Source organism: Glycine soja, chromosome 17, assembly GCF_004193775.1.
Source record: "Glycine soja cultivar W05 chromosome 17, ASM419377v2, whole genome shotgun sequence".
In the NCBI taxonomy this organism is placed as follows: Eukaryota; Viridiplantae; Streptophyta; class Magnoliopsida; order Fabales; family Fabaceae; genus Glycine; species Glycine soja.
Window position 1 is genome coordinate 4,177,695 of NC_041018.1, and position 13,216 is coordinate 4,190,910.

Consider the following 13,216-nt stretch of genomic DNA (forward strand, 5'->3'; position numbering starts at 1 on the left):
AGGACATGTGATCTATATCAAAAATGAGATATTATTTTATTTAAGAAAGGGATTTACACTCAAATTGATTACTTTTCACTGCTTATAAAAGGGAATTTAGTTATATTGTATTCCGTTGCTCTGTCATATTTTACTTATCGGTTTTGTATTATTAAACTCAGGCTCCGAGTCCTCGGTTCGAAGCTAGCAGAGAGATAATCATGGCTTACAAAGTTACAATCAACGAGCTATTGCTGACAAGATTGACTGCGCTTATCAGATAATAAAGCAGATTATTATCCTCAACTCTATATGACACTGTTTTGATGAAATTTTTCGATATATGAATAGCTATATATATATATATTATTTTATTTTCGATATCTCAATTCATGACTGCATAAATACGTAAAGATAGGGAATTCATATTGATTATGTCATGTACAAAAAGTTTGTATCAAATTGTAAAAAAATGACTGTAATTAAGGGTCACTCCACGGTTGATCTGGACCATTAAGTGTATGTTTATATTAAAGTTGGCTAATTAATAATTAATCAGTGAATCTACCATGTTAAGGTTTGCGTATCAACTTTTTTTTTCTCCCTTTTATTTTTGTCATTGTATTGTACAATTTGTTTTGCTTGTTTTCCTGGCTGTGAACCTTGCCACAAGTTATGTAGCTCAGTGCTCAGCACCTGTCTTTGAATTATTATTACTCACTAGTGGACATTTATTGAGGTGGAGCTTCGTTCAAAATGCTGAAGAAGGGCCCCCGTTTATTTACCAAAATATTACACGTAATAAAAAAATTATAATTAATATTTTGTTTAAATTAAAATTACATTAAAGTTCAATTACTTGCTGTGATGTGAAACTATAATTATAGTTAAAAAATAATAATTAATAACAAAAATACTTGAATAACTATTAACTTACTAGTAGGAAACAAGAAAAGTAACAAATTCAAAGTGGGACTCTTTGCTTGTAGTTGTAGAGTGAGAGATAAAGCAAAAGTAGATCCCTGTCTTTATTAGGGGTTAATAAATTATAGTGTGCGAAAAGAAAGAAGTCACTAGAAAAAGCCAAGGGAGTTAAGTCTCTTAATTAAATGATTAGTGCGTATATGTTCTTAAAACTTGTTTTCGAAACATAGTATGTCACTTCAAACTCATTTTGGTCTGTAACATTTATTTCAAAGAATTAAAGCAGTAAAGCACAAACATACATTTGAATCTTTAACAAAACAACAAAGCCAACCGCTTTATAAATTCATTTGCCAGTGACTCAAATCTCACCTTCATAGCCTCATACCACTCTCCACTATTTCCTTCCCTCCCTCTTAATTTTTGTGTGACAAAAGCAAAGCTAAGTATCAAGTAGCAACAATGGTGGCGAAGAAGCCGCTAATTGTGATAATTGGAGCTGGAATGGCAGGGCTCACTGCTGCCAACAAGCTTCACAGTGTGAGTGCCTCAAAGGACTTGTTTGAGGTGTGTGTTGTTGAAGGTGGAAACAGGATTGGTGGGAGAATCAACACATCAGAGTTTGGTGGTGACCGAATTGAGATGGGTGCTACTTGGATCCATGGAATTGGAGGCAGCCCAATTCACAAAATTGCTCAACAAATCCATGCACTTGACTCTGAGCAACCTTGGGAGTGCATGGATGGGAATGAGAATAAGGCCACCACAATTGCTGAAGGTGGCTTTGTGCTAAACCCTTCTTCCCATGTTGACCCCATCACAAAGCTTTTCAACAATCTCATGGATCATGCTCAGAGAAAGATGCCAACAACAACAAAGGGTGACTGTGGAAACCTTAGTGTTGGCTCTTTTCTTAAACAAGGCCTTGATGCTTATTGTGGTTCATCAAAAGAGGAAGAGGAGCTCAAAGGGTTTGGAAAATGGAGCAAAAAGTTACTCGATGAAGCAATCTTTGCAGTTCATGAGAACACACAGAGGACTTACACATCTGCTGCTGATTTGTTCAATCTAGATTATGCAGCAGAAAGTGAATACCAAATGTTTCCAGGTGAGGAAATCACAATTGCTAAAGGCTACTTGAGCATAATTGAATCTTTAGCATCTGTGCTACCTCCTGGTTTGGTTCAGTTGGGTAGAAAAGTCACAAGAATTGAATGGCAGCCGGAGAGACACGAGGCGATGAATTTGGAAAATGGAAGACCATGTTCTTCTAGGCCTGTGATGCTACATTTCTGTGATGGCTCTATTATGTCTGCGGATCATGTCATTGTCACAGTTTCACTTGGAGTGTTGAAGGCTTCTATTCGTGATGATGATTCAGGTATGTTAATGTTTAATCCCCCTTTACCATCTTTCAAGGCCGAGGCTATTTCAAGGCTTGGTTTTGGTGTTGTTAATAAGTTGTTTATGCAATTGAGTGAGCCTCCACATGAACATTCCAAAGGGTTCCCCTTCTTGCAAATGGTTTTTCATTCACCTCAATCTGAGTTGAGGCACAAGAAAATACCCTGGTGGATGAGGAGGACAGCTACCCTTTGTCCAATTTACAACAATTCTAGTGTCCTCCTATCTTGGTTTGCTGGGGAAGAAGCACTGGCACTTGAGTCACTCAAAGATGAAGAGATCATTGAAGGGGTTTCAGACACAATTTCATGCTTCCTATCGAATTCACTTGAGTTTTGCAACGGGAATGTGAATTCTGAGAAGTATTCTCACGAATATAAGGTGAAATTCAGTAAGGTGTTAAAGAGCAAGTGGGGAACAGATCCATTGTTTTTAGGCTCATACAGTCATGTGGCAGTTGGATCAAGTGGTGATGATTTAGATACAATGGCAGAGCCATTGCCAAAATGCCTCACTTGTGCTTCACCACCACTTCAAATCTTGTTTGCAGGGGAAGCAACTCACAGAACCCATTATTCTACAACTCATGGAGCTTACTTTAGTGGCCTTAGGGAAGCCAATAGGCTTCTTCAACACTATTCACTGTGTTAAGACTTATAGTATAACAACTTTGTATTGTTTTTTTTTTTTTTTAAATATCATTAATTTGTATCAAATTATTCTTACTTTACTCTTTAGGGAAAATTAGTAAGTGATTGTCAAAAATTGAAAATTAGAAGTGGCAAGATGAAAAGTGAGATGGGGACATTCAGCTGGTACTATAAGACCAATTATTCCACATATAATTGTTTTCTTTTATTCTATTGGGGTGTAGTTTCTTTTTGTTTCATATCTTGTAAATCATTAAAACAAACTACTAGCTAGGTGTCCTTTTACTTAAATTCAGAATCTAATGTGGATACTGGCTTCCCCCAGTGGACAGGATCCGATAAATCCGGGTCTTTCCAACTTGGAACCTCCTCATCACTCATCAGCTCTTCACTGAAACAAAATATGGCTAGTCAACTTAACTGCTTATTAGTTTTCAATGCAAAGAAACAAGTCATTTTAACACCCTTTCCTTTAACGGGAAACTGCAGTGAACTCAATTGTTTGAGTCAGATCAGAGTTTTACTTGGAACAATAATTGATACTTTGATATTTTTAACTTTAGTTCGCCGCAATCGGGGAATTAATAAATTATTGCCGAATGCACTTTTGATGACAGTAAAAAATCCACCTTTCGGCCAAACGGGCCATATGTTGGTATAAACAAACCAATTTTTGTAACTAACACAGAACGCGTGTATCTAATAACGTGGAACTGTTGTTCTCTTTTTAATTAGATGTCTCACATTGAAGTTATCAATACACAATTGTGTTAAATATTATCATAGAAAGTTTTATCATTCATATTCATAATCAACCTATTTGATTAGAGCAAGATTATCCCTAATTAATTTGTTTCGTTATTTTTAGTAAAATATTTCTTCACAATGTCATTTTTTTATTTATTTATAAAGTTTGGATATGGAACTTTATTTAAAAATTGAGTTTAATTTCTCAGACTAATATAAAATTGCTATATCTTATAGAACATTTCAATTTTAATATATGACATATTTTAAAATAAGTAAATTTTTATTCAGTGAAAAAACATTTTAAGTAAGTAATTTAGAGAGTCAATGAAAGGGTGTCGAATTTTTTGTTAAGATTTAAAATATATTCAATGACGTAGTTGCTTAAAATATTTGAATGGAAACTTTATGAATGACTATTGTTCTCTGTTAATTATATTTTTTTATTCAGGAGTTGAAACCTAAAATCAATCTTATTTATTTATAGAGACCAAGTTGAATTTCAGTAAGAAAAGACCAAGTATAGTTTTCTAACACTATGTTCTGCCCACATAATCAGTAGCAGTAACCAAAGTGTCCTTAACTAACAATCAGACAAAAAATGTATGGCCACATGATCCAAGTGATTTTTCATTTTTCCGCTTCGTCAGGATTCATGAATATGATGTGTCCCATCAAACCTCTGCATAGTACGTCACTACGTCTACGTGTGTAGGATCTATTGGTCATATGCCCATTGCCCACCATGCTAGTACGTCACTACGTCTACGTCTCCTTAATATAAAATATTTGTATACTCATTTTATTTGACATTGAGAGAAAAATTTAAAAATGATAATTGCTATAAATGTAATAAAAAAATGAAAACAAAATAATGTTAAATGAATATTTATAATATTATCCATACATCCAAAAATATTTTCAAGGTATAATTTTAAGCTATAATTGAGTTGTTCAAGTTAATCTCTCTTTAAAGATTAATGCGGCTTACTTTGTGATAATATATAAGTTTAAGATGAAGTATTTTAAGCATATATAAAAGAATAGTTTAAAATCAGTCCAAAAAAAAAGGTTGAGAATTAAAATGATTATTTATTCCACTCCAATCATATCTACTTTAATCTTTTTGTTTTTCTTTATCCAATGACTCACACATATAATATTTTCTGTAAGGTTAAACTCACAAGAGTTTTCTACAGACATAATCCAACATTGTGGCCTACCAATCAATAGGTATTGCTGCTAGTATTGGATTTTTATGCAAAGCAAATCAACCAAGCTTGATACTTACTTTACATTGTTTTGAGAGGTTGTCGAGAAAAGAAATAGAAGAGAGAAAAAAATATGAGAGAAATAAAATAAAATAAAATAAAAAATGTATTATTTGAATGGAAATAGACCGCATTTCGAAAAAATGATAATATTTTTCTATTTCATTTATTTAATTATTTGGAAGAAGAAAATAGAAAATACAAAAGAAAATAAGTAATTTTTTATGTAAAGTATCGTTGTAAAAAATATCATATGTTATTGGACAAAACTATTAAAGTTGTTTCTTTTAATATAATGTTTGTATAACAAAAATTAAATTATTACTACAAATGTTATGAATGAATATCAGTATGATATTATTGTAATATTTAATATATTAATACTATATAGTAATTTTATATTAATAAAATCGTTTATAGTATAATGTATAATTTTATTCATGACTTATTATAAATATTGAATAAAAATTATATTATTCAAACTAATTTAATACTAAACTGTTTTTTTACAGTTAAGACTAAACTGTTAATAGTTACTAGTATAACTTTTTAGTATGTTTAGTCAAGTTTTATATAGAGCTGATAATTCTCGTAACTCATAAGTTTTTCCAGCCCATGCCCCCGTTTCCCATTATAACTGTGTCTATTTTTGTTTTTACAGAGGTTTTTATTATATATCTTTCTACACTCACAACAAAAAACATTTTTCTCTTTTCTAATCTAATTATTTAACACATTAATTTTTTTTTAAAAAAGTAACATATTAAAATAGTATATTGGAATATATAAAAAATAGTAGGAAATAAAAAATTATCATATTATTAATTCAATTCCGGTGCTCCTTCAAATAATGATAAGAATAATAAATCAGAAAAAACAAGATAGAGAGAAAAAACTGAAAAAAATCAGAAAAACGATAGAGGGTGAAAAAAACACTGAAATGGCCCACTTGCTGTCTCTTCCTGTCTCTACCGGCTTCAATCACACTTTGATTTGATGATCGCATATCACAAACCAATGCTTTACCTAATAACTAACAAGTCTTTGTCTGACACGTAAACAAACAAATGTGAATATACTTTCCTTCACTCACCCTAATTCTAATAACAAGTTCTTTAATATTTTCTCTCATATTAAGTAATTAAACATGTTAGTTTGAATTCTTAGTGGGTATCCTTTTCAAAGTAATAAAATTGACGTAAATTTGTACTAATAAAAAACATGTTTAATCATACAAACCTGCTGAAGCTTTACTTGGACCTGACTGGCAGGACCATTGAATCGTGGATACGTTCTAATTATACAGATTGTGTTGCAGAGTGTAAAATCTTACTTATTGACGTTGTAAGCACCACGTTTCTTTTGTTTCAATCAATTATTACCATTAGGACAGCAGACTGCTCTGATAAGGTTATCTCTCTGCGAGACTGTCTAATAAAGTTAAGGGAGAAGTCCCTTTACTAGGAACCTAAAATAAATTTGATTTATATGCCACACAGTGTGAGAAAAATTGAGACATTCTTCAATAAGTCTGTTACTGAGGAAATTGTAGATGCAATTTTTCACACACACACCAAAAAAAGAAAAAAAAATGGAATCAGCAGCTTAACTTTAAACTAGATTAATAGGGATACCAATCATACCTTAGAATAAGGGTTTCTTACCTTATGCTATTTCTTTTTCTTTTTTCCTTGGCCTTGCCTTGCCTCTGTTTGTATAAAAATGGAAAGGGCAAGTTCCCACATGATATATTTACCCGTCATATCTACTTGCATTTAGTAATCAGGTCACGGAATATGCAAAAAAGAATCTCGAATATATTGCACATGCAACATGATGTGAAAGCCGTCGTGACAAAAGCAACAAATCAAATTCCATTTTAACAGATTTCATCAACATTTTGTGAAGTTGATCATTGTCCTATAAAAGAATCTCGAACTCAAAATATAGTTTGGCACTTTGAGTGAGCTATGGAAGAGGAAGTAGTAACATGTACCCATGTTATAGGTTCACAGATATTGAAACAAAGTCTGCCTTCACATAATTTTTATTATCAAGTTGGGTTTGGGCCAGTAGGTACGTGATCAAATAGAACCACAAAGATAATTCAACTCCAATTCTCCAATTAAGATTTACAGACACGTGTAGACGATTCTTGTTTAACAAAAATCTAATACTAAGAACAAAATTTCTGCTATTTTGTAGAATAGGATAAATATTCCAAATGCCACTTGAAATCAACTTTCAATTTGTTCTTACATAAACATTTCAATAGAAAAATAAAAATTATTTTCTGGTAGAATAATGATGTAATTATCTGACACCTTTCTCGTGTCCAACTATTCTTTTATAGAAACAAAATGTGTATGAGGGGCTGCTCAATGCTTCATTATTAAAAGCCCCCTAGTTTATGGACTATGGAGCAATAATCAGCAGAATAATCTGACTATGTACAACACTTGCAGCCAATTTCTTTTATTTACATTCGTTTTCGCGCAGCCTGGTGCATGTTTGCATTCTGTATGTGTGGAATTCAACTACACAAAGTAAAGGGGTGTCGTTATTTTTCTATATAATGAACCTAATAGATCTGCTCCATGATTATCTGGCAAACTGTTGCATCACATGATCCTTATCCGCATAGTGCTTCAAGTGAGAGCTTCTTTGCAATTCCCGGACACGGGTCTCCCCCAAAAACTTCAGGAGCTACAGTCACCAAGCAAGATTGCTTGCCAATGCAGTTCTACAAATAATAACAACAACAAATAATACAAGGACAATAAGTAGCAGAAGAAAAACATAATATTAATAAGAAGCAAAAGATTTATTGGCATAACATGTTAAAACTAATCAAAATGCATACATCTTAGAATGTGAGTTTAGACCTAACTCAACCCCAAAAACTAGCTCAAAAAATGAGGGTTATCCCTCACTTGTATTTCTAACTTGGCTTTATTTTTAGTTGATATGGAACTTGGGTTTTTCAAACAATACAATCATTCAGAACCAAATGATTTATCCGGCAATTTCTGTTTTTAGATGTCATATGATTGGGATACCTTTTGAGGAGCATCATATGATTTGTGAGCATGACAACTTCCTTCTCTAAAGTTTCCACAAGTTCCCTGTGGCAATCCATAACTAGCAAATTTAATCTGAGAGATGTTTTTCCCAGGTGGACACCACAAGTGAGCCTTGGGTCTAACAACTTTGCCAGAGTCTAGCATCTGTCTGTTCTTAAGAGTTGGTTGCCCTTGGTATATATCAGCACACACACTTGCTGTTGTTCTTTTCACCAAAGTAATTCCAGTAGGATCACCTCCCCATTCTTCAAACACAACCAGATAGTTCCCACTTGGGTTCAGCCACGACCGAGGAATATGGTACCTGTCCAATGCCATCAATAGGTTGTCATGAATCATCATATTCAAGTCACTCCTTTCAATGTAGTAAAATAGATAGTGTTGTGTCACTGTCAACTCTTACCATCTCTGGGAGGGTTCTCCACAATTTGTCCGGCATTTTTTATCAGTGTAAGTTCCAGCATAATAACAATCCCCACAGTTACCGCGTGCTATATATCCAGGCCAATGGCGTCCAATGCTTCGACCGTTTATCCATGCCTGACCCTTTCCCATGCTAATCATGTCCAGAGCTAACGGATCGTTGCCTGCTGGTGTGCTAAAAGTTGTCTATTGACATTACAGAATATAATGAGTCAGAATAAATTCAGACTCGGCCACTTGGGTGATCACAGTGACATAAATACAACCTTTGTTGAAAATTCAATCTTACTTACCTTGTACCATGCCAAAGGTTGCTGTTTAGCCAATAATGATCCTTGTACCCATTCCACGGAGGAACTACCACTGACAGTGTTAAGGTTTAAGGCTTCACCCTTGAGACCAATCTGCCCAACAAAATGCAAATGAGTAACCTCTTATTTTTGGGGTGATACACAGGCCATTATTATAAAACCTTTCAATGTGGCTACTAGGAAAAACAATGCTAGATAACAAACCTTGTAAGACCATTTCTGTTTAGACAAGTCTCTAGTCCCCTCATTTAGACCCTTAAGTGTGACTGGACCTAACACCCCAGCATTCCATGTCTCAAAGTGTGGCCCAACATTCTGGCATTAAATAGAACATTGTCATAAGATTAAAAGGGAATAAAAAATCTGAAAATAAAAATTGTTGTAGAAATCACAGAGATATTAGAAAGGAAGAGAACTAACCGGGAGACCCACGGCAATACTTAGTAAAGAAATCTTGTTATTGCCAACCCTCAGCTTAACACTGTCACTAAATGTTAACTTATGAGAGTCCAGTCCCCCGTACACGGTACCTGCATTTAAACAGAAAATGCATAAGTAAAAAACGGAGATTATTGTAACAAAACACTAGACTGAAAAAATATCATTAATCTTGTGTACCTGAAAGTTGATCATTAATTAAAACATGCAAAACATGGCCTGCTGACATTACGGTAAGAACAGGAGATTGTCCATTCTTTATAAAACCTTCATTTGCATCAATGTTGACACTGAACAAGAGACAATAATATTTATTAGATGGAGAAAGGATATAAACAGTAATTTTCAAGAAATTGAGCATTCCAACTATTATTCTTTTAGAAGTCAAAGACATGATCAGATACTTACTCTGTCATATACCACAAATAATCTGTAGAATCTCGGGTGACATTAATCTGCTCCCAGAGTGCATATGCTGTCAAAGAATCATCCTCATTGGATGATGCAGGCTCTTCATTGTATGACTGCCAATCAAATGCACTGTTCACGGCAGTCATCTTCATCAGAGAGCTTTGAGCACCAAGCTGTATATATAAAATTGATAACATCAATGTTCATACTTGGCAAACAAAAATCTCAATATAAATACATTTTAATGTTTTTCTGTCCTTGAAGAACAGCACATTAGTTTCTGCATTAATAATTTCAGCTTGCATTCCTTTATCAAATAAAAATAAAATAAACATGGCAAGCAGTATTGTCCTACCCTCGCAGTGTTGAAAACTGCAGTTTTGCAATCAGGAAGGATGCTGATAGACCATGGTGGTAGGTCATATTGTCCATTTCCAAATTTAACTGATGCGGAAGATTTGGTGTCATAGTTTGCAAGGAATGCAGCACAAGCACCAGAAGTCTTGAACACATGTACCTAAGATAATAACATTAACAAAAATAAGCAAATAAGTTTTAACAAGAAACCTGTTGAGTAATTTTCACAAGTCATAACCCTGCTTAATTACTTTACCTCAAGGTTATTTCCTGGCCATGTCACTGTTGGATCTACAGACACTAAAGCTGGCTCACATAGCTTTATTGCTTTATGCAAATCTCTAAGATGCCCCCATTTTGGTTCATTTAGAAGTCCTGAGATAGTTGAACAAGCTTCAGACTAATGTGAAAATATCTCACTCAATCTCTAAGATGCTCTCATTTTGGTTCTTTTTGTATGGTGTCATTTTCCCAAGCATGTTAACAAATTTAACCTAATATACTCTGCATACCGTATTCATCAATAGGACCGTCATAGTCATAGCTGGTGGCAATGAAGAGGCCACTGGATGTCCGATCAAAGTTAGTTCCTCCATGGTACTGGATCAAAAAATGATACATTTTTAGGCTCAAATCAACGTTTCCACGTCATGGATATGTATAGTACATAAGAAGGTAGGAAACATTTATTGGCATTTATCCTTAGATAAATCTTAAATGCAATGGCCAACCTACCATATAGTAATTAACAAATGAACCACCATTCTGTACGAATCTTGCAACTGAGAATGCCATGTCTTCTGCAGGTCTACGAGGGACCGCGCCTCCAAACTCAGTGTACCTACAGAACATGGAACAAAAAACTAAATACAGGATCCAGATCAATTATTATTGTCATTTATTTGTAGTAGAACATACCAGCCAGTCCAGTTCTCTGTCCACATTTTGGGTTTGTATTTCTTGTTGGGAGTAAAGTTTTCGCAGTAGTATCCATTGCAGGTGTCAATCTATTGAAGAGAAAGATGCAAAGGAGTATAATCAATCAGTCAATGAAACAAACAAAAAGAAAAGGGGGTGGACAGAGGCACGTTAACTACTAGTGAAGAACAACCCTGAAGTAAAAAAGTGAACAAATTTACAGAACTGCTGAGATAAAAGAAATACAACAACAGAAAAAGGCCAAATGGGCCAATGAACACACATCAAAATTAAAATATATCAATAGTAAAGGCAACAACCTAACCCAACAAAACAACCAAAACACAACTGAAAAATGTACCTAAAAAAAAGGACACAGCAACATAGGTGGGGGACACAAAAATTTATTCTAAGAAGATAAGAATTCTTCTCCAAATGGTTTTTTTTTTTTTCAAAAAAGGTTATGTTTAGCAAAAGGTGCTTACAAGAGGATCCGGAGTATCTATTTGCTTGCACATAATCCAGGGGACACCAGTATCTAAACCCACAGCCATTTGAGAAAACCATTTGGTATAAGCTTTCCCAGGGGCACCAATTTCCCACTCCACTGGTCCATATTCGTTTTCTATCTGTCACATTCAATTTGGGGGCCAAAAAAAAAAAAAAATACTATTACTGTAATTGGTTGGCCTAACTAATAAAACTTTCTAGTCAAGAAAAAATAACACGGCAAAATGCAAAGTTGAGACTTGAAGAAAGCAATAATAGGAATATATATCTTATTTAAATCCCAATTCCTTGCCTGTGACATAATTATCGGACCTCCCTGCGTCTGGAACAATTTCTCCTCCTTCATAATGCTGACAATCTTCTCAGTAAATTTTTGCATTGCAGCCTACATCATTGCGAAAATTGAACGGTTGCTTAGAAAATTCACAGAATTCGATAATTAAATAACAACAACATAACTATGAGTAAAATTGAAAATTCCAACCTTGAAAGGTTCATTGTCTGTTCTGAAAGCAATACCCGGAACATACTTGAGCCAAACAGGAAACCCCCTGAATATCAAACAGAAAGAAAAGACCTTTAACTCTTTAAGCAGTGGCTAAACATTGTTGTCCTTTTTCAAAAGTAAATTATTCTCTGAATATATTATATAGAATTATAAGACAGGTTACAAAAAATCATTACCCAAAGTTCCATTCAGCACATATGTAGGGACCAATGCGGAGATGAACATAGAGACCAGCTTGCTGTACCAGCTTGATGAACTTAACCAAGTCGTACCTATCCTCGAAATAATACTGAATTTTTTAATTTCACGAAAATTCACATAAAAAAATATGAGTGAGCTTTCTATTCAAACAAGTGAAAATAAGAATAAAAAAAAATGAAAATAACATTTGCATTACCTTTCCGGGAGAAGGCTCATGTCCATTCCAAAACACATAGGTTTGGATAACATCTAAGCCTCCATCTTTGGCCTTTTGAATAAGGTCTGGCCACATCTGCAACCAATGAGAAACAAAAAAAGCCTTTCGGTGTGAAAACTGAAAATTGAAACTCTTTTGGTGATTACAAAAATAACTAACTAAAAGTACTTGCCTCAGGTGTGCTTCTTGGGTAGTGAATGGAACCAGAGATCAAAATTCTTCTCTGGCCATTAACAACAATGGCTTTGTGATCATAAGTCACAGAGGCTGTAACTGCACAAACCCACAAAACTAACAGCAGGGTACAAAAATTCCCCCTTGGTAAATTCTCGATTAGAACCCGTGAACCCATTAGTGTCCTTCACACATTTTAAAAAACTCCAAAAGAGAAGAAGGGAACAAGAGAAACGCGCTTGTGTTTTTAGTTTCTTCACAATGCCTTTTTGAGATTGAAAAGAGATGTCAGATTGCACGCAAAGACTTTAATAAATAACAATGGTAGTTGAGGTGCGTGGTTTTGGGAGGAGGCTGCAACTCCTTTATATACATTTGAAAATCCAAAGCTACTACAAGACCTTGGAGTCTGGACACTAGAATTGGGACCCATTTACTCCTTTCCTTGCATGCCAATGACTCACTCACCACTGACCCCACAAACAAGCTTTTAAATTATTTTTTTATCATATTATAAATTTTATTATACTTATATTCTCTTTCTTTTTCTTTTATCTTCCTAGATGTCTCATAGCACAATGAGTGTTTATAAAACAATTTCCCATTACCATTTTTGTTTTTAGAAGAATCAATTATTTTTCTTAAGAACATAAATTAATTGAAATAATCTTATAATCAGATAAAAAGAAA

The 13,216-nt window shown here is 34.1% G+C and overlaps 2 protein-coding genes across 4 annotated transcripts; one reads left to right on the forward strand and one right to left on the reverse strand.

Moving 5' to 3' along the window:
• The first annotated feature begins 1,139 nt into the window (after positions 1 to 1,139).
• Positions 1,140 to 3,170, forward strand: LOC114392638 (probable polyamine oxidase 5). Its single transcript, XM_028353847.1, has one exon. It carries the CDS (start codon positions 1,366 to 1,368, stop codon positions 2,956 to 2,958), a length of 1,593 nt encoding a protein of 530 aa, XP_028209648.1. The 5' UTR covers positions 1,140 to 1,365; the 3' UTR covers positions 2,959 to 3,170.
• A 4,099-nt stretch (positions 3,171 to 7,269) lies between these two features.
• Positions 7,270 to 12,863, reverse strand: LOC114391881 (beta-galactosidase-like). 3 transcript variants are annotated; one of them, XM_028352877.1, is made up of 19 exons: positions 12,525 to 12,863; positions 12,332 to 12,427; positions 12,111 to 12,223; positions 11,911 to 11,977; positions 11,719 to 11,811; positions 11,402 to 11,545; positions 10,917 to 11,005; positions 10,734 to 10,839; positions 10,511 to 10,598; positions 10,255 to 10,373; positions 9,997 to 10,158; positions 9,639 to 9,814; positions 9,411 to 9,520; positions 9,213 to 9,322; positions 8,997 to 9,107; positions 8,775 to 8,885; positions 8,462 to 8,667; positions 8,035 to 8,362; positions 7,270 to 7,718 (listed from the first exon to the last, which is right to left on the reverse strand). In XM_028352877.1, the coding sequence occupies exons 1-19, from the start codon at positions 12,702 to 12,704 to the stop codon at positions 7,608 to 7,610; spliced, it is 2,520 nt and encodes an 839-aa protein (XP_028208678.1). In that variant the 5' UTR covers positions 12,705 to 12,863; the 3' UTR covers positions 7,270 to 7,607. The 3 variants fall into 3 exon arrangements, with proteins under 3 accessions (XP_028208678.1, XP_028208679.1, XP_028208680.1); XM_028352878.1 differs by lacking the exon at positions 11,402 to 11,545; XM_028352879.1 differs by lacking the exon at positions 12,525 to 12,863 and having other exon boundaries at positions 12,111 to 12,206.
• Between the last annotated feature and the right edge of the window lie 353 nt (positions 12,864 to 13,216).